At 41.6% G+C, this 20,047-nt stretch overlaps 1 protein-coding gene across 5 annotated transcripts in view; it reads right to left on the bottom strand.

Moving 5' to 3' along the window:
- DAB1 (DAB adaptor protein 1) overlaps positions 1–20,047 on the bottom strand; it is a 911,155-nt gene that overhangs the window by 100,176 nt on the left and 790,932 nt on the right. For all 5 annotated transcript variants that reach the window (XM_084852384.1, XM_084852385.1, XM_084852387.1 and 2 more), the window contains one exon: positions 14,958–15,056. In XM_084852384.1, coding sequence (XP_084708510.1) covers positions 14,958–15,056 — 99 coding nt within the window. The remainder of the gene's footprint in view (positions 1–14,957; positions 15,057–20,047) is intronic.

Here is a 20,047-nt window from a genome sequence, read left to right as displayed (position 1 = left end):
TTACTTTTGTGCTTGATAAGGTTCAAGCAGGGGGCAGTTGGTGCTCCAAGGTCTTCTGATCTTACCTGCAGTCATTCCCAGGGCAGGAATGGTACATTGCTATTAAGCCTTCAAGTTTTCACCTGTTGGTTTTGTCCCCTTAGATCGTTGGATTGATGGGACCCAGTGTATGTGCTCTAACATGGGCGCTTGAGTAGGTAATGGGCCAGACGGAGGGCTTCTAGGTCAAGCTGTTGAGCCAGCTTGGATGCAGCCAGTGTGTCAACATGTAGTTGTGGGGCAGATGTATTGTGGGCTGGACAGAGGGCTTCCAGGTCAAGCTGCGGAGTTCGCTGGTGTGCCAACAGTCAAGTGTTGGGCAGATGCGGCATGTGGTGGGACTGCCTCCAGCCCACATTATTCAAGCAAAAGTGTCATGGAGGGACAGCTGGAATCACCGGGCCCTGAAGTGGGCCCACTGCAAGGTGAATAGCAAGATAGCATTGGGTCTATCTTGACAAGGTGATGGGATTATTCCTCATCCCAAGCTATTATAGACAAGGAGGGAGCTTTACAGGCAGGATGAGTTCATTTTTCAGACATAGGTAATGACTTGTTCTGTTGGATCTGCAAAAGGGCCTGCAAGAAGTAATTCAGCACAGGTGGGTGAGTGGGGGAACGACTAAGCAATAGCCTTGTTGTCCTCCTGTGGCTTCTAGGGACAGGCAGTGCTGATGAGAACAGGGATAGTGAGCATTCAGAGGTACTGCTTTGGTGACAGGTGATGCCTGAGGCCTCCTGCTCTGTTTTTTGCGGCCTAACAGGGGATAAGGGTTACCTGAAGCCAACTGACCTCAACCCCCTGGTGTTTTGTGGCCTCAGAGGGGGTGACAGGGGAAGGCCTACCTCCTCCAAAAGGGGTAGCCCTGGAGGCTGGCGAGCTGCAACATCACTCTACAGGCTTTGAGTGTTTTCGCCCATTACAGTGCCTAGCTAGTGGGTGGCACACATTAGTAACCCATCCAGGTCTTTCCCCTTTGCAGATTGATCAATAAATGTGGCCCAAATTTGATACCAAACATTTGTGTCTCATCTCTTTATTCCCCCCCCCCCCATCTGCAAACAAGCAATGATCCTTTCATGGCTTTGAGGTAGCATTGCTTACATCCTGGGTTTATTTATTAATTTTAGCAGGCAATATAGTTTCCCCTGTGTTTTACAACTTCTGTGCATAGTATGTTTTCAATTGTTTTGTTCTCTTAATCAAAACCTGTGCTTAACTCATTCAACTGTTGCAGTTCTCCTTATAATGATATTATACTCTTTGCACTTCTCAGTGTTTTCTGTATATCAGCTGTAGACAAGACCGGATTGCAATCTTATACATGCCTCCTCCGAAGTAAGGCACACTGAGTTCACTTCCATGGCTTACTCCCATGGAAGTGGGTACAGAGCTGTAGCTTGAGTGTGGTCCACACAACTAATGTCAACACAGTTTAGCAAGGAAACCCAGATAATCTGACCAAATTATATAGCGATATAATTGTTGAAAAAGCATGCTGAATTCTAACTGTGGAAAGAGACAGGGTGAGCAACCATGAAAATAATTAACAAAAGAAAACACAGGAAATAATCCTCAAGAACTCTTGGTATTTTAGGAATACTATCACACCACTGCAAATTATTATATTAATTGAGAAGCATGCAAAAATATTGGTGTCAATAGTTGTTCAAGGATAATTTCCATACCAGTCAATAGTATGCTAAGCCCAGCTGGCTATTGCTGTTATTAATTCTAAAAGATAAGCAAACTGAGCAAAAATCTGCCATCCAAAGCAACCCCCTCCCTCTGTTCTGTGGAGGCCTGGGGCTTATAGAGGAAGTGGTACCAAACTTACTCAGCAACACTTCATTCAGTAGAGTCTTGGTGAGCAAAGTCACATCAGACAATGTGCAGTAAGCAAGCTCAAGTCAGGTAAAGTCACAGCAGCAGAGTCACATCAGGTAAATTCAGTTTCAGGAAACTGTAGCATGGTGCATTCAGGTTCAGACAGACCATACCAGGACCCAGGAAAACTCTCAGTGAGCTTGTAACAGCAGGAGTTTTCTCCCTATTGGAGGCAATGGAGCAATGTTGCTTCATCAGCGGAAAGCTAAATCCATCTGAAGCCTTATAAAGGTAGGTGAGGCCTGTTCTAAATTAGGCCCCACCTCCATGAAGGATCTGGGTTGTATTATTACTACTACTACTACTATTATTATTATTATTATTATTATTATTATTATTATTATTATTATTATTTTATCAGCAGCAGCACTTTTACACTGCCCATTAACGTTAAGTTACCTGGGCGGTGTTCTTTAAAGGGTCCTTGCCTGGTTCTATACTGGTGGCTTCTGAGAGGCCAGGGGAGATGTTTCTAGGACTCATCCTCTCAGTCCAAGAACAGCGATAGGGCCACATTGTCTGGCGGAGAAGGTACTGGACGTACCTCCCAGGTGAATCAGTTTGTACCTCATCCAAGACTTTCTTGGGGCACTGCAGGGCACCAAGATTGAATGCGATAGCAGTGTTTTGTCTGCAGCTATACCCATAGGCAGAGCTAAGCCTGCTGACATTATGATGATGTTTCATACATTTTTATTAAACTCCAAAACAAAACAAATGATCATTGATGGTGCATCGAGTTTATAGATTAAGAGTGCAATCCTATGCACATTCAGACAGAAGAATGGTCCAACAACTCCCAGCATCCCCCAGCCAGCCATGCTAACTGGAAAATACTGGGAGTTGTAGGCCTTTTTTCTGCCTAAACATGCATAGGACTGTACTATTAAGGTTTTTTTTAAAAAAAATATAAACAGATGTTTAAAACATGAAATGTTTCAGCATAAAATGCCAGCTTCAGCCACTAAAGTGGCTGAAACTGGCATTTTATGTCGAAAAGTTTCACATTTTGAAAATCTGTCCATATATTTTTAAATCTATAAACTGGATATGCTATCATTGGTCATTTGTTCTGTTTTGGACTGCTGTGTCATGCGCATTCCATCACCTTTGTAAGGGTTTAGTTTTATTCAAATTTGCATAAATGGTGTCAAGGTTGGTTCAATGGTATCAAGGTTGGTGTAGATTTGATTATTTGACATACCTGTTAACAATGCAAACCCTTGCTGTTAGAATAGATGGTAAAGGCTACCAATTTTTCAAGTTTTATCTAGTACACACAGCTTTTGGATGATCAGGTTGAGTTGAACATTATACAATCAGTCTGTCCAAAAAATACTGCACAATCGCGAGAGAGTGCTGGAGGGGGGCTTGCCGGACACTCGACGCCCAACGCAGGGAGCGACGACAGATGGAGGGTGTGGAAAGGAGGCGTAGCGCTCATTTGGCGCGCAAGCAATGGTCGCGTCCCGAGGATCCAAGGGAAAGAGGGAGGATCTCTCCCTAGCCCATAAGTTCAGGGTCTTCCCATGATTCTCCTTCAAACGGGGACCAACTGCCTAACCTGGAGCATAGGCTACTCTGCTATCTTTCCCCAGTGCTGTTCCTTGCTTAGTCGCTGGCGATTAGCATCTGAAAGAGTCATTAAGTTGTAAAAGGATTAAAGCCTTGAAAAGAATCCTTTTGTCTGTGTCTTGAGTTGGCTATTGGAGTAGACTGTAAGAGGCAGCTAGGGCACTCCTGACACATTGCAGGCTATTAGGAAGGCACTGAAGACCTACTTGTTTACTCTGGCCTAGAAAGTGGCCTAGAATTATTTTAAATAAATAAATAAGTGGCTTTAATGTTTATGATTGTTTTACTGGAATCCGCATTTTTACTAGGATTTTTGTTTATTTTCAACATATGCATGTTTGGCCTCAATATATGTGTGGGCACATTTACAAAACATGACAAATCCATTTCTCTTGGAAGCTAATTTACTGAGTTTATAGTCTCAAAGTAATCCTGGAAATGTTATAAATCCATAGGCCATCCCTGAGTTATAAATTCTGCATGTCCATCTTGGCGATATCATTTTGAGGATACTCGGGAGGGCTAATTATGCCAGCAAGTGAGTGAATAGAATAAATAGTACTTGGCATATTTGCCTGAGATATACGTGTGTGTGTGTGTGTGTGTATACACACACACACACACATTAGAATAATAAGGTGAAAAAAACCTATCTTGGTTGGCCAAAGTTTGCTCTGATTTGAAGATTCAAAATTGCACACAAGTAATTGGCCTGTTCCACTTTGCTAAATAAAATCCACACTGGAGGTAGTCATATGCACTGTAAACTATTTGCCCTTGGTTCCTCAGCCACTCCCTCCCCACCCACTGGCACTCCTCCAGAATGCCAAATTTGAGATCTTGTAGAGATCTCTGCAGTGGCTCAGAGGAGCAAAAAAGAGGGCTCCCATTTTTTTTTTAAACCTTTGAAGGTCATAATTCTGTCTACAGCCTTGGAGGGATTTTTTCTAGACAATCTTATGGCCCCTGACAAGCTGTCCAGGGACCACAGGACTGGCTGTTCATGATTTGCTTAAGACACTGAGCCAATATTTTGCTGCAACAAAGGAGATACCTTTGTTGCAGCAAAATATATTTTCAATATATTAATATATAATAATATATTTTCAATATATTACCTAAAATACATATGGATTTTAGGTAATATATTGAAAATATGTAAATAAGAATGTATGAATAATTATTTAATTAAGCATATTTAATAAATAACAAATGGGAAAAAAGGATTTGTTTAGGAATTTATGGTGAAAATTATTTTATTAGCCTTTAGAGTTCATCTTGGTCCACAATTGCAATTATTCCAATGCTTTTATCAGAAAATAATAATATAACTGTTATTTCTTTGCTTTTAATATGTGTAGTTTGTTTGCCATCAGGGCACATTCAAGCATTCAGTTCTTCCCTTGCAGTGTGATATAGAGAGTTAGTATAGCACAATGGCTAATAAGAGACTGAGTGCAAATTTTACATCAGCAACAAAGTGGCAACAGATAATACTATATTCTTTCAGCCTCGTATTTACAATATAGTGATGATACCAGCCTGTTGAAAGGTTGTCATAATGACCACTGAGATAATGCGTATGAAACGTTTTAGGCATTTGAAATATACTACAAAAGTAACACATTCTGGATGTAAACTTCACCTTCAAGATAAGATTCTTGAGCTCAGTATTTTCATGGGGAAACCTGTCACACCAGAAAGCACCATTGGCATTGCGCTAGAGGTTGTTTATGCCAGTGCAATGTAATTTACATTAGCAGTGTTGTCACATCAGATACTACCCATAATAACGATGCTGGATGTTTTACTTATGGACCAGGATGGTTATCTGAGGCCTATACTTGCCCTTTAGATCCTTGCCCATCCTGGCTTGTGAAATCTGCCAAAGCTGGGCTGGATAGCTGGACCTCTGAGGTGGTGAATGCCTCCTTGAGGGACAGCGACATCCCCACAGATTTGAAAGAAGCTGTGGTGAGGCCCTTCCTGAAGAAACCAAATTTAGATCTGATGGTTCCAGATAATTACCGCCCTGTGTCAAATTTGCCATTCTTGGGCAAGGTGCTGGAGCATGCGGTGGTCTCACAACTCCAAGCCATTCTGGATGAAACTGATTTAGATCCATTCCAATCAGGTTTCAGGCCTGGTTATAGGATGGAAACAGCCTTGGTCATCCTGGTTGATGACTTATGCCAGGGAACAGATGGGGAGAGTGCAACCCTGTTGGGTCTTCTGGACCTCTCAGCGGCTTTCAATACCATTGACCATGGTATCCTTCTGGATCATTTATCTGGATTGGGCTTGGGAGGCACAGTTTTAAAGTGGTTCCGGTCCTTTCTGGAGGATTAGTCTCAGGAGGTGGTGCTGGGGGACTTCAGTTCCACCCCATGGCCATTAGCCTGTGGGGTGCTGCAAGGTTCTATCTTGTCCCTCATGCTTTTTAACATCTGCATGAAACTGCTGGGGGAAGTCATCAGGAGGTTTGGGCTGAAATGTCATCAGTATGCGGATGATACTCAACTCTACCTCTCGTTTCCATCTGCACATCCCAGGGAGGCTGTGGAACTCTTGAACCAGTGTCTGGAGGCTGTTTTGGGATGGATGAGGGTGAACAAACTGAAACTTAATCCAGACAAGATGGAGGTACTATGGGTTGGGAAACCAACTACTTCGGATGGAGGTTTACAACCGGTCTTAGATGGGGTTGCACTCCCCCTGAAAGACCAAGTGCGCAGTCTGGGAGTCCACCTGGACTCTGAGCTAACTGCGGAAGCCCAGGTGGCTGCAGTGTCCTGGAGTGCTTTTTACCAGCCTAGGCTGGTATGCCAACTGTGGCCCTATCTGGAGAGGACAGACCTTGCCTCAGTTATCCACACACTAGTCTTGTCCAGGCTGGACTACTGTAATGCACTATATGTGGGGTTGCCTTTGAAGAAACTTCAGAAACTCCAGCTTGTGCAGAATGCAGCTGCCCAAGTATTGGTGGGGGCGAGGCGATTTGATCACATAATGCCTGTACTGCACCAGCTGCACTGGTTACCAGTACGTTTCCGAGCCCAATTCAAAGTGCTGGTTTTGACTTTTAAAGCCTGAAATGGTTTGAGACCAAGGTACTTGAAGGACCGCCTTTACCCATATCAGCCTGCCTGCACTTTAAGATCAGAAAGAGAGGCCCTCATTTGCCCACCTGTGCGAGCAGTCAGGTGGGTGATCACACGTGAGACAGCCTTCTCTGCAGTGGTCCCACATCTTTGGAACAAGCTGCCACTGGAGGTCCGCCATGCTCCGTCATTGCAGACTTTTAAGAAGTCCTTGAAAACATATTATTTTAACTTGGCCATCTCTTCATATGGCTGTTGCTGCTGTTAACATTGTTGCTGCTTTTATTGTTGGCTTTTACTGTTTTTGTTTTTTATGTTTTTATCACTTTTAATATTTTAACTGTTTTATGTATTTTATTGTTGTGAGCTACCTTGGGAGGGCTTCTGCCCTGAAAGGCAGCCAAGAAATAGTTTAAATAAATAAATAAACAAATAAATGTATTTTATGTGCCTTGGAAGATACCATAACTAGCCATTCAGGGCAGAATCTACAACCAGAGGAAGATGATTTTCTGCCACCTGAAGAGGTACTTTACATTTGGAGGGTTCCATACTCTCCAACCACTAGGCAATACTATACTGTTTGGCTTCAGCTGAGGGTTGTTTTTTTTACTTAGTGCACCACTTAAAATTAATCACTGGCTTTGTTAATATGAAGACTGTCTTGTTTCTCTGTGTCTGCTCTCTGCCCGCTAAGGGACCTCTGTGTCTCAGTGGGAGACCTGAGTTACACCTGGCATTTACGCTTTCTGAAATGAGGGTCAGATATTCCTCCTTTGTCCCAGAATGCTAGGTGTAATCTGATACCTGCAGGACCTATCGGTCTGCCATCACCATTTTACCATTTTGGAACTGAGTCTATACTACTGACCTCATGGCCACAAGATCTGGCCTAATTTTGAACTTTTCTGTTACTTTCCTCATATACTGCCTTTTATACTGTCTAGCCTGATGAAGAGTTCTGGAGAACTCAAAAGCTTGCACAACCCTTTGTGGCAGTTTGGTTGGTCCTAATAAAGATATTGCCTAACTGTGGATCGGCGTGGCCATCTTCTAGAGAATTATAGTGTTAGATGGAGTAAACTTGACTTACAATTCATCACTCTTGGTGATGACATCTGCCTAGAATGATGCTTTCAATCCATCTATGTATCTAGAGTGCAAGTACAAAGATGGATAAAATCATGAGGTGATTAAAATTTATGCTTTTTCATGAATATTAGATTTGTAGCACAAGCAAGTTCAATATAAAGGCAAATGGAAAAGAACAAGCAAGGTTTCTGATAGTAACTCAAATACATTCTTTTCATCTTTAATTATGGAGCAGTTCCTCTAAAACCATCCATCTAAAGTCAAGCCTGCCGATGCCAATTTTTAGAGAATTTGCTAGTTTGGGGCTAGACATTGATTTTTTTTTTTATATAGTGATAAATTAAAATCCAATGTTAGCCAACAAGATACAAAGCACACAAACATCAACACTTGTCTCTTTTAAATTAGGTCAAATGCATGGGAATGATCAACACGGACAAATGAGATAAATCAGGTCTAGACATTTTAGAGAAATAAGTAATAACTTGGCAAATGATTAAATGACAATGAACTTAGCTAAAAAGGATTGGATAGGGAGAGTGAGGATGAGAGTGTTATACTCTGTGAAGGGATGCAGAAGAAATGATTTGTTGGGGAAGAAGTTCTGAAAATAGGGTATGTTGTGCAATAGCAAGCCAGTCAGCAATTGAGCAGGGAACTATGATAACTACTACATATACTGAAAGGACATACAATAGCTAGCTGACCTTTGCTTTGAACAGGGAACAAGTGGACTATGGTTTAAATGGGGGAACTACACTAGATGGACACATCATAGCTAATTAGTGTGTAATGTAAATGTAGAGCCTTGATGAGCACTACTTAGATTGGATGGATGCGCAATAACATATTTGCCTTTTTGTTTTTTAAGTGAAGACCCTGAACAATTATGCCAGGAGTCTATGTCTTTAATGGTGAGCAATATGCAATAATACTAGGATCTGAAGTAATGTGCTAATTAATATGCAAAATAACATGCATGCTCTTTCACAAAAACATTTTCTGACAGGTGGAAATAGTTCAGAAGGTTTTACACATCCCTAATTCCATGAACCCTTGAACCTGAAGGGGTTTAATGAAGGCCTCTGCACAAAGCTGACTAGAAAGTTTTGTTTTAGAATCATAGAATCATAGAATAGTAGGGTTGGAAAGGGCCTACAAGGCCATCGAGTCCAACCCCCTGCTCAATGCAGGAATCCAAGTCAGAGCATCCCTGACAGATGGCTGTCTAGCATCGTCTTGAAGGCCTCCAGTGTGGGAGAGCCCACCACCTCCCCAGGTAATTGGTTCCATTGGTTTAGGACGAGTTTTGTGTCTTTGTATATGAAAAAGAAGTCTCTCTTCTATTCTCAAGCTTATTTCCTCTTTATCTATATACCTGATCTCAGACAGTAAGGGTGGAGATTTTCACATTCTCGCTTTTCATTTTGTCATTTTATATTTTGTCATATAAATCACTTATATGTTTCAAAATGCTGAGCACCGATAGCAGCTCCCGTTGTGATACACAGGAAAGCCACAGTAATCCTGGGGGGTTGATTTCTGATTAAGAATATACTTGTTGACACAGTTATCCCACATCTTCATTACATCTGATTCTATCAGATTTACTTTCCATCAAGAAAAAATGAATCACGAGTGGCTGGATGCACAAATGTGTACTGGGATGCGCATAAGAATTTGCATCCAATTTGCATGGATGTCTGCCAGCTCTGCATTACTTGGGACGTACATTCAAATGAACATTTTCCAGCCACAATTCATGCAGCTAGTCAACATGCATGTGCCACCTGTCACTACAATTTACATCAGTTTGCACAACTGCTTTTTGTGGCAAGGAAGAAGAATATCCAAGAGGGTGAGGCTGCTGAGGCAGCAAAGAGAAATGCTCTGCAGAAATAAAGGGACAGGTTTCAAATATCTGTGGCGTTGCATACAGGCAGACGTTTTGAGAAAAGCAAAGCATACTGGCTAAGAGGAAATGAGCTCACTTAAAATCTGGCACCAAATTCTGGATGATTCTTTGTATAAATTATAGCTGTACTGATATTTACATTCCAGTTGTAGTGTTAAAATTTGTCCCCTTGCAAACATAAAATTTTTGGCTGGACAGTTTATGTTTGGGGGTGGGGGTGAGCTGTGTTCTTCTTAATAACTGGAACCTGTTTTTGCATGCATTTCCAATTAACCAACACATATGGATGGAATAATGTTTTAAATTATGAACATCCAGAATATTTTAAAGGGATGCCAATGTATTCTTCCCATTACTATATCAGCTGAAACTAGAACCATAATGTACACCTTAATCTCATCTATGACCAGGCACCAAGATTACTCTCTCTGCCCATCATTTGCACCTAGTGCTTCAGTAAGAACCACTTTCTCTTCTGTTACTGGCTGGAGCACAGCTGGAAAGTAAGTTGAACCTTGTTGCAAGGATGTGGGATGACAAGGAATTCTGAAGAGCTGTATGGATGTTGGAAAGGTGTAGTTTGGGAGGCACTTAATAAAGCCTGCCTGATTATGGATCAGAAGAAGTAGTTGCAGGTGGGAAAGCAAGGCAAGGATCCCCAAAAGCACTGGGCATATTGGTGGCATGGGGAGCTGTAAGTGGTGCTCACATTTGGTACCAATCAGAGCTAATTAACTCTTTATTTCTTATCTGTTTCTGTGCTCTGCAGCACATCTGACATGACGAGGAAGTCAGTATCAGTACAAAAAAGAGCTGCTGTATGAACAAGGGCCAGATCACTGGGCTGGCTTCTGCTTTCATGATAATAGACCTTGTAACTGGTGTGCTCTTGCACCAGTCCTCACCTGAGAATGATAAGAGAGGACACCACTCCCCTCTGGCACTAGAGACTATAATGTGATGATATTTCAGGTATGTTAGCTGGGTCAAGCAGTAGAATCCAAGGTCTTTCCCAGACTTCCAGGTCCTTATGAATGAATCTTCGCTCATCCAACATCTCATAATGAATATTTTTCCTTCCCAGAAATCTATGGGGAAACAAGCTCCCTAAGTCCACAGTAATTACTATAACTCAGCACCCGGTCATACGAAACAATTCTAGATCCTGCTATGATTCTTGCAGTGATCATATAACCTCTTTCAGGTGACTGGGTGAGGTTGAGCTTGGTTCACAAGGTCACCAACAATGACAAGTCTTGCTCAGCATCTCTTCAAAATCCTTGCATACTGTGTTATAGGGAGAACATAACACTTACATAAGGCTTTAGGCTCAGATAGTCAAACAGTGCATCATCCTTTGAATATATAGTACACAATACTATCCCAATAACTCTTCATAATTGACACTGCATTATTTACTTGTACGTTTAATGATCCTGGTTATCCAATAACGCAATATTAATTAGCAAAGCTAATTCTATCTGCCATCAGCCTGGTTTTATTTCTGGCATTGTGCTAAATAGTTAATTTGTATAAAAATTTAATTGAGATCCTTTTTAAAATTCAAGAGAGGGCATAAGCCTCTGTGAAGATAATTACAGTTAAGATAAAAGCTGTTTTGCAGTGTGTTCTGATTCTATTTACTGTGTTTGCCTTAGGTCCCTGTTAATATAAAGTAAAAATGACTTAAGTGATGGAAATATTATGACTTGACTATCAGGTACTTATGAATCACTCCTTAGCCTCTGTGCTATGAGATCTCCAAAGAATTGGAACAGCCTCTACCTTTTTAGTACATATTTCCAGAACAGGACACATAAACACAGTACATATAATACTCATATTTAACTGATCCTTTCTCTCAAATATGGTTGTTTATGCTAATGTTGAAGCCTATTCTTATTGAACAGCATTCAACAGAAGAAAAAAACCCTTAAGTAGAAACTATTTTTGCTACTAACAGTTGTATGTAGGGATGCTGTGGGAGTCCAAGTAAAGGGTCATTTACGCAACATTACAGGTGTAAATGGACCATTTACGCCTGTAATGTTGTATAAATGGCCCCTTTATGCCTTTATGCAACATTACTTTTACAGAAAACCCCAAGCTGCCATTTTCCTTCAAAATGGTGGCTCTGCGAAGGGACGGGCAGCCACTGGGTGCTTGCTGGGCTGTTCAGCGGCTCGTGCAGTGCATGAAGTAGGAGTGGGTGGCGGTTTGGCGAGTGCCCGGTGGGGATGGACAGAGATGAGTCCATCCATCCCTAGTTTTATATAAAGAAAGAAACAGTTTATTTTACAAAAATAAACACTGCATTTGTCTTTGCAGTCCTTGCAACTCCTATCGGAGTGCCCATCACCAAGCTTGAAGAGGACAGGGTCTCTTCACTGCTTTTGCACTGAGCTGACACTTGGAAAGCACCAAGATATCTCAGTACTTTCTGGGTGGCTCTGAGGCTCAGTGTGATATTACAGAGAGCTCCCCCACATTCACTTTAAACTTACATACTGATTCAAAGCACCAGATCAGCAGTGAGACGCTTTGCTGCTTACTGAATTTATCCAAAGAGAGATCAAGGGGATCCCCACCCTTCTCTGGTCTCAGCAGAAAGCTGGGAGTCTTTCCCTGATCATATGCTGAGCTTGTCTTGCATTATTAAAAGATGCACTTGCCAACAGAAAGCTGGTGAATGCATTTCTGGACCCCTGACTCCCATGATACCTCAATTGCAACAATACCACTGCAAATGGCAGGGGAGGAAAATAAAAATCATTAGGTATTCCTTTCTTGTGGCAAAAATTTGGCTGAGTATTATTCAAGCTGCAAACAGATTTACTGTATAAAGAGAGAAAACATATTTTCAACTACAGAAGTTACACAAAGGATACTAAAAGGCTGTCTTTATTTACCATGCACAGCCTTATTAGTAAGGATTTATCCACCAAACAGAAACAACAGCGTATAAGCCACTACTCCCTACATTGTTCAGACTATGTGAATAACATGGGCTGTGCGAGTATGTAGCTCACATCTCTATTGAGTCTAAACTCAATGATACATTATTTATGAAACTAATAATTATTTAATTATTATTAATTATTAAAACCTCTTTTCTCACAAGTAGTTTTGTACCACCAAAAGGGATGATACATCTGTTTTCCCCCTCAAAATGTCAAAGGCCTTGCTCTGTTATTTATAATTTCTGTTATTATTTATTATTGGAGTAAGAAAAATGTTAATAAACTACTGACAATTTATCATGTTTATTGTTAATCCATATGAATTGTTCCAGTTATGCTTTCATCAGAAAGCTGGAAAACTACACTCCTGGTTGTTGAATGATTCGACCATGGTGATGCATTCCGTTGCTCTGATTTCTTTCTCAAGGGCAATGTCACATATAAATAACTTTAAAAAACATATGATACAAAACACTAAGTAAAAAAACCCTGCAGAATCCAAACAAGTTTAAAAAACTGCCACAACAACCCATCCCATCTAAAATTCCACAATAGAAGCTGAAAAACATGACCACTAAAAGCCATCCTAAATATGTCTTACGGTGCTTCAAGAGAATACCATGGCATAACTGTGTCCCCAGAGGAAAGGAATTTTGAAACAATAGAGTAGCCACAAAGAAACATCTTATATATTCAGTATACGAGGAGCATCTTGTATACATTTCGTACACTCAGTATACTTGCATACTCTTAATGTATTCAGCCCATATTAGTTAGTGCAATACAACATGGGTAGAAGTTGATTCTCAGGCAGTTAGGACCCTTAATATTTGGCTGTTTTTGCAAAAGTACAGAAGTGTAGTGGGGAGGGGTGATGGGCAGTGGCTATATGTTATGTTAGGGATGGGGGTTACTCTATAGGGTTTGGATTGCTTTCCAGCTCAACCATCATGGGATGGACCTCTTCCTCCAGAAGCCCTTCCCACTCCCACCAAGCCCTGCCACTCCTTCCAAAGCCCGACCCCCTGACATCATAGGGGAGTTTTTCTGTGCAAAGGAAGGCAAGGAACCATCAATCCTGCCTTTCTCTGCATGAACAAACTCCTTTTATCATGCAGAGAGAGGAAGGAGCAATCATTCTGTGCCTCTCTTTGCACAGAAAACTATATTATGTAGTACCAGGGGATCTTAACACTTGCTGTTTCTGCATCCTAAATATCAGACTCAACACAAAACCTAGAATAATGTGCCTCCTGCTTTCCTTGGTGGTGAAGTGGTGGTTTAGGTTTCCAAGAGGCAAATCCAAACAACAGGTCTTTTGAAGCAGACAGGTTCTGCCAGAATGCCCAAAAGGATTCTAAGGCTGACTTATTTTGGGGCTGGGGAAGAGCTTTAATTCCATCTCTGTCACGTTAATTATCAGGTGAAGCCTCTGAACATGTTTGGGATAGTTTTCCATCACTGGTGCATAACTAAAACTGATCCTGACACATCCAGGTTTAGGGATCAGCACCTCCAGGTCAGAGTGCCTAGCTTCCAAGAAAGATTTAGCTAAAGCATCTTCAGTTTTCAAAAAGAACGACCAGACTAGGCTTGATATTAACTGTAAATGCAATTACCATGAATATTTTTTGTTATGTAAATAGCAGCCATGGAAGAGTGTGAGCAGCTTTGCTACTGTGGGAGGTGGGGAGGGGAGTTTAACTCTTTCAGTCCATACAAAAGTTGCCTGTTATTTGTATTTCAAAGGAATGACAGCTTCAGAGAAGCAATTTTTGTTTGACCAGCGGCAGGAAGAGAAAAAATTAAAGTCCTTTCCCCTACCATGGTCCCAAGGCTGTTCTAGCTTTACCACAACTGCTATTTACAGAACAAAAACATGTTTGGTAATAGCATTCACACAATTAATGTCTCATCTAGTTTGGTCCTAGGTGGAAGGCTTGTCCTCATTCCTGCCCATTTCATGAAGTTCTTACATCAGCTTCTATCTTCCTTCACAATAACTGGTGCCCCACAGATATTTTGGACTTCAGCTCCCATCAGCCTCAGCCAGCATGGCCAATGGTCAGGAATGCTGGGAGTTATAGTCCAAAACATCTGGAGGACCCTAGCTGGGGAAGGCTGCAATACTCAATGTCTCTAGTCAGTTGGTTAAGTAGTTCCATTAACCTATTCTGAAGTTGGTCACTGTGTATTAAACAAAAGAGCAATAATTGCATCTTCATTAACTCAGGCCATTGCTTTGATCTACAGTACCAATGTATGAAGCATGTCATCTGTTTGGTGAGACTTTATATAAGTTGGATGTTACTGCCCACTCAGGGAAAGCTTTTAAGGATACTACCAAGAGATTCAGTTTGGTTGTGTCATGTCATTATTTTACTTACTCCTGTCTTCTCATCAAAGATTTTGATTCCTCCAAAGGAGATGGTTAGAAATATTTTCTGCTTGTGTTCCCCTTTTGAACGAGCTGCAGCAACAATTCCCTGTTGGGAGAAAACAACTGGTTCAGATTCAAAATTGTTCCACTTTTGGTTTGCACTGAGTGTCCTCACACATTGGTGTGAGGTGGAACATTATTCTTAAAAGAACTGAGGACTGTCAGCTTTCCATTGACTTCAGATATCGGTTTGGGGCAATATATCATTCTACTTACACTTACTTGGAAGTAAGGCCCATTGAATGAAGTATTATTTACTTCAGTAGAAACATGCATAGGAGTGGGCTGAACAGTGGCTGAGTTGTGCACAAATGGTTGTTCAAAATTCTCCACCCTATTTGTGGGTAAAGAAATTTGGAGGACCATTTCATCTAATTTCTCCAGGGAGAGGATGAATTGTCTTAACAGTTTCTCAGAGATGAGGCTCACCTTTAGCAGTAGCAGAGGTTCTTTCTTTCTTCCTTGCCTCCCCCCAGTTTATTCCAGTTACAGGTGGAATAATTGCAGTGATCGTGTTGGCAGCCTGACCACCATTTTGAATCCTCTAGGATCCCCCAAACCTGGCATCGTTCTGGGGTACTGTATGGGGGAAATGGTGGCTAGCAAAAGAAAATGGTGAAGAATATTTGGAGAAAATTCTGCAAAGTGGCTTTCTTTTTCTGGAGGCGGGGTTTGAAAAATCTCAGAAAAATGTATTCTCAGAAATTCAGGCTAGTTCTAGTTTCCATACGCAAATCCACTTTAAATACCTTTAAAAAAGGTCCTCCTGCTATGAATTCAGTGACTGAAGTTTCAACCAAAACCACATGATTTTGCTTCGATCAAAACTAGCTGCACTGATGAGCTGACAATTTGCAGTATACCCCACTTTCCTGTACTGCCTTGCTCCTTGGAACACAGCTGCAATAATGGTTTATTCTGCAGTTAAATAGATGACATTTCTGTCCTGGTGAGGAAGTAGAAAATCCACAGTATCCATATTCTCTGCCTCTCATTTCTTTGTTTTGATTTTTTTAACTTCATAAGTATTAGCATTCTTTTTTCTTTTTAATAAACAGATTAATAAAGAATTACATAATCATAGAGCTAGAAATATTAGATGACTAGTCCATGGTTTTTCAACATCCAAGGTAACGAACCTCATCCATTCATATTGGTTGCCAAAACATAGTCATTTTTTAATTCATTTACTGGAACACCCTAGCCAATTCACATTCCTGATCTTCCTCTTTGCCAAGTTAAGAAATACATTTCTGAAAAACTGGCAATGGTGGGGTCAGGGCCAGTGTCAAGGGTAGGCATGGTTGGGCACCTTATGAGGGCCACACCCCAGCAGGGGCTCACTGACAAGAGCCCCCTGGAATTGCTCATCCTCTTCAGCATTGCAACCTGCTTGTTCACCTGCGTCTCATTCTGACTCCGACAACAATGTTGGTGTGAAGGAGAAGCAGTAGAGACCTACTCACTCATTGGTTCTCTGCCTGTCAAGCAAGCAAATGGTAGCAATGATGAGAAAGAGGAGGGAGAGCAATAGCAGCTCGTGACAATGGCAGTGAGAAGGGAGGGGGCCCTGCCCATGGGCCCTCAAAAACCTGGAGCCAGCACTGGTGCTGGCTGTGGCTGCTGCAGGAATTGGTCTGGGCCAGTTCATGATTTTTAAAGCTAGTTTACACAAACAACAGATACTACTGTAAAACACTTACTGGACTGTATCACTCTGGACTACACATGGGCCAATCACATGGTTTAATGCTCTAAAATGATTTAATGTGTTCCATGAACACATACAAAAACTAGGCATCAGCAAGAAAGGTTGTAGCCTAGCTTCCTTGCTGATATGCTAGCTTTCCATCCACAGTACAGATGGGGGCGAATTTCATTTGGTTCATTTTTTAATATGAATTGAGCTAATATATATTTCCCAAGCTAATTTTACACTTCTCCAAATGTTGTGATGCAGCTCTCAAATCAAAAAATGTGCCCCCAAATGCATACACTATGCATACAAAAATGAGCACATTAGGGAAAAATGCATACAAGAAAGCATTTCTTAGAGGAAATGCTTGCAAAAATGGAATGAGTAGGGGAAATTGCAAACAAAAATGTGTACAAATTTTCTTGTGATCTTAAAAAAGATGGCAAACTGATACGGAAATATGATGAACCAAACTTATGCTTGAAAAAATGTGAACATTGTAGAATATGAAACAGAAAGATTTGTCCATCCTTAATCTACAGGGATTATTTTTTTCATGAGGAAGCTTTCAAGCATGTGACTGTCCAATCTATAATCTGAAGTAGTACAGTGTAAGATTAGTTTTTCCACAAGATCTTCTGTTTGTATACAGTGAGTTCAATGCTGAAAGAGAGGGCAACACTTGAATATCAGGTTTAAAATGTCACATTTCTTTTTTCACTGTGACATGGTTTGCATGTCACGTGAAGCCAAAAATCCTGGCTTATTAAGAGTGACGTGAACAAGTAGCAGGCACCCAGGTTTGCTTCTCCCTTTTGTGTTTTGTACAAACTGGGAACTCTGGTTAAGTGCTTGCAAACAAGCCAAGATACATAAGTCAACTTCAAAACCTGGTTTAATGCTGGATGTTTCTCTTGGCTTGTCTGCAAGCACTTAAGCATAGTTTTGGATTCGCGTGTCATGGGAAGGTATGCTTAAGTGCCAAATCCCAGATTGTTTTGCCACTCATGTGAAAGGATGAGCAAAGCAGCAAGAAAGGGGCTGAGTGTAGGTCACTTGTTCACATCCTGGCTTATTAACCCAGGATTTTTGGCTTACTTGACATGTGAACACAGCCAGGATCCAATTATGGTCTAAGATGAGTGTTAAGAGCAATCTATATTGTATTGTCCTTTTGGCACCAAAGCTTGTTATACCATTGACAGAGCTAATATGACGACACTGGGTGTTCACAAACATTCCAACTTCTCAGCAAACAAGGAATTTGTCAGGGCTGGCCTAGGCAGCAGCCAGGAGTAAGTTATGGACCTGGAGTCTGGATTACCAAATAGTCAAGATCAGGGGATGAACCAGAAGGCAGAACCAGAGGATAAGCCAGGAGTCAGGACCAAAGATCAGGATGAAAAACACAAGAGACACCAGAGCTCAGTTGGACCTTCCAGCTCAAGCGAAGTTCAGCTGAACTGGAATTTCTTTATACTACTCCCTGCTCAGAAGAATCCAGCCAACAGCCTGGGTGAGTGCAAGACTCTTAACCAGAGACTGCATTATGTGATTCACTAAATGGGGTAGTGGCCAGGAGTTTCTGACAGTTCATTGAGAGGCTACAGTTATGCAACCCACCACAAAGGGCAGTGGTCAGCAATTCCTAACAGAATGTGTGCAGCCCACTTTCTGTGAAGAAGGTGAGCACTGTTAATTTAGCTTGGATTAAACCTCATGCAAGCCTTAGGGAATAACAAGGATAACTTAGAATAATTTAGAGAATAACCAGGCACCAGGACATGACGGTATCCCAGCTGAACTGTTTAAAATATTGCAAGATGATGCTGTCAAGGTGATGCATGCCATATGCCAGCAAATTTGGAAAACACAAGAATGGCCAACAGATTGGAAAAGATCAACTTATATCCCCATACCAAAAAAGGGAAGCACCAAACAATGTTCAAACTATCGAACAGTGGCACTTATTTCACATGCCAGTAAGGTAATGCTCAAGATCTTGCAAGGTAGACTCCAGCAATTCATGGAACGAGAATTGCCAGATGTACAAGCTGGGTTTCGAAAAGGCAGAGGAACTAGAGACCAAATTGCCAATATCTGCTGGATCATGGAGAAAGCCAGGGAGTTTCAGAAAAACATCTATTTCTGTTTTATTGACTCTTCTAAAGCCTTTGACTGTGTGGATCATAACAAATTGTGGCAAGTTCTTGGTGGTATGAGGATACCAAGTCATCTTGTCTGCCTCCTGAGGAATCTGTATAACGACCAAGTAGCAACGGTAAGAACAGACCATGGAACAACGGACTGGTTTAAGATTGGGAAAGGAGTACGGCAGGGTTGTATACTCTCACCCTACCTATTCAACCTGTATGCAGAACATATCATGCGACGTGCTGGGCTTGATGAAACCAAGGCTGGAGTTAAAATCGCTGGAAGAAACATTAACAATCTCCGATATGCAGATGATACCACTTGGATGGCTGAAAGCGAGGAGGAGCTGAGGAACCTCATGACGAAGGTGAAAGAAGAAAGTGCAAAAGCTGGGTTGCAGTTAAACCTCAAAAAAACAACAACACAAGATTATGGCAACCAGCTTGATTGACTGGCAAATAGAGGGAGAAAACGTGGAGGCAGTGACAGACTTTGTCTTTCTAGGTGCAAAGATTACTGCAGACACTGACTGCAGCCAGGAAATCAGAAGACGTTTACTTCTTGGGAGGACAGCAATGACAAATCTTGATAAAATAGTTAAGAGCAGAGATGTCACACTGACAACAAAGGTCCGCATAGTTAAAGCAATGGTATTCCCCGTAGTAACCTATGGCTGCGAGAGCTGGACCATAAGGAAGGCTGAGCGAAGGAAGATAGATGCTTTTGAGCTGTGTTGCTGGAGGAAAATTCTGAGAGTGCCTTGGACTGCAAGAAGATCAAACCAGTCCATACTCCAGGAAAGAAAGCCAGACTGCTCACTTGAGGGAATGATATTAAAGGCAAAACTGAAGTACTTTGGCCACATAATGAAAAGACAGGATACCCTGGAGAAGATGCTGATGCTAGGGAAAGTGGAAGGCAAAAGGAAGAGGGGCCGACGAAGGGCAAGATGGATGGATGATATTCTGGAGGTGTCGGACTTGACCTTGGGGTAGCTGGGGGTGGCGACGGCTGACAGGAAGCTCTGGCGTGGGCTGGTCCATGAAGTCACGAAGAGTCGGAAGCGACTGAATGAATAAACAACAACAACAAAGACTTAGGGACAAAAGGAGCTGTGTGGGGCAGGCTGGTGACTGGGAAGAAGTCCTGGAGCATAGGTGAATCTAAGGTGACTGATGGGAGTGGGC

Source organism: Heloderma suspectum, chromosome 4 (assembly GCF_057233095.1).
Source record: "Heloderma suspectum isolate Gila_16-S chromosome 4, 16-S_ref, whole genome shotgun sequence".
Taxonomy (NCBI): Eukaryota; Metazoa; Chordata; class Lepidosauria; order Squamata; family Helodermatidae; genus Heloderma; species Heloderma suspectum.
Note: the sequence above shows the minus strand (reverse complement) of the source record. Positions and strands in the feature narration are given on the sequence as shown.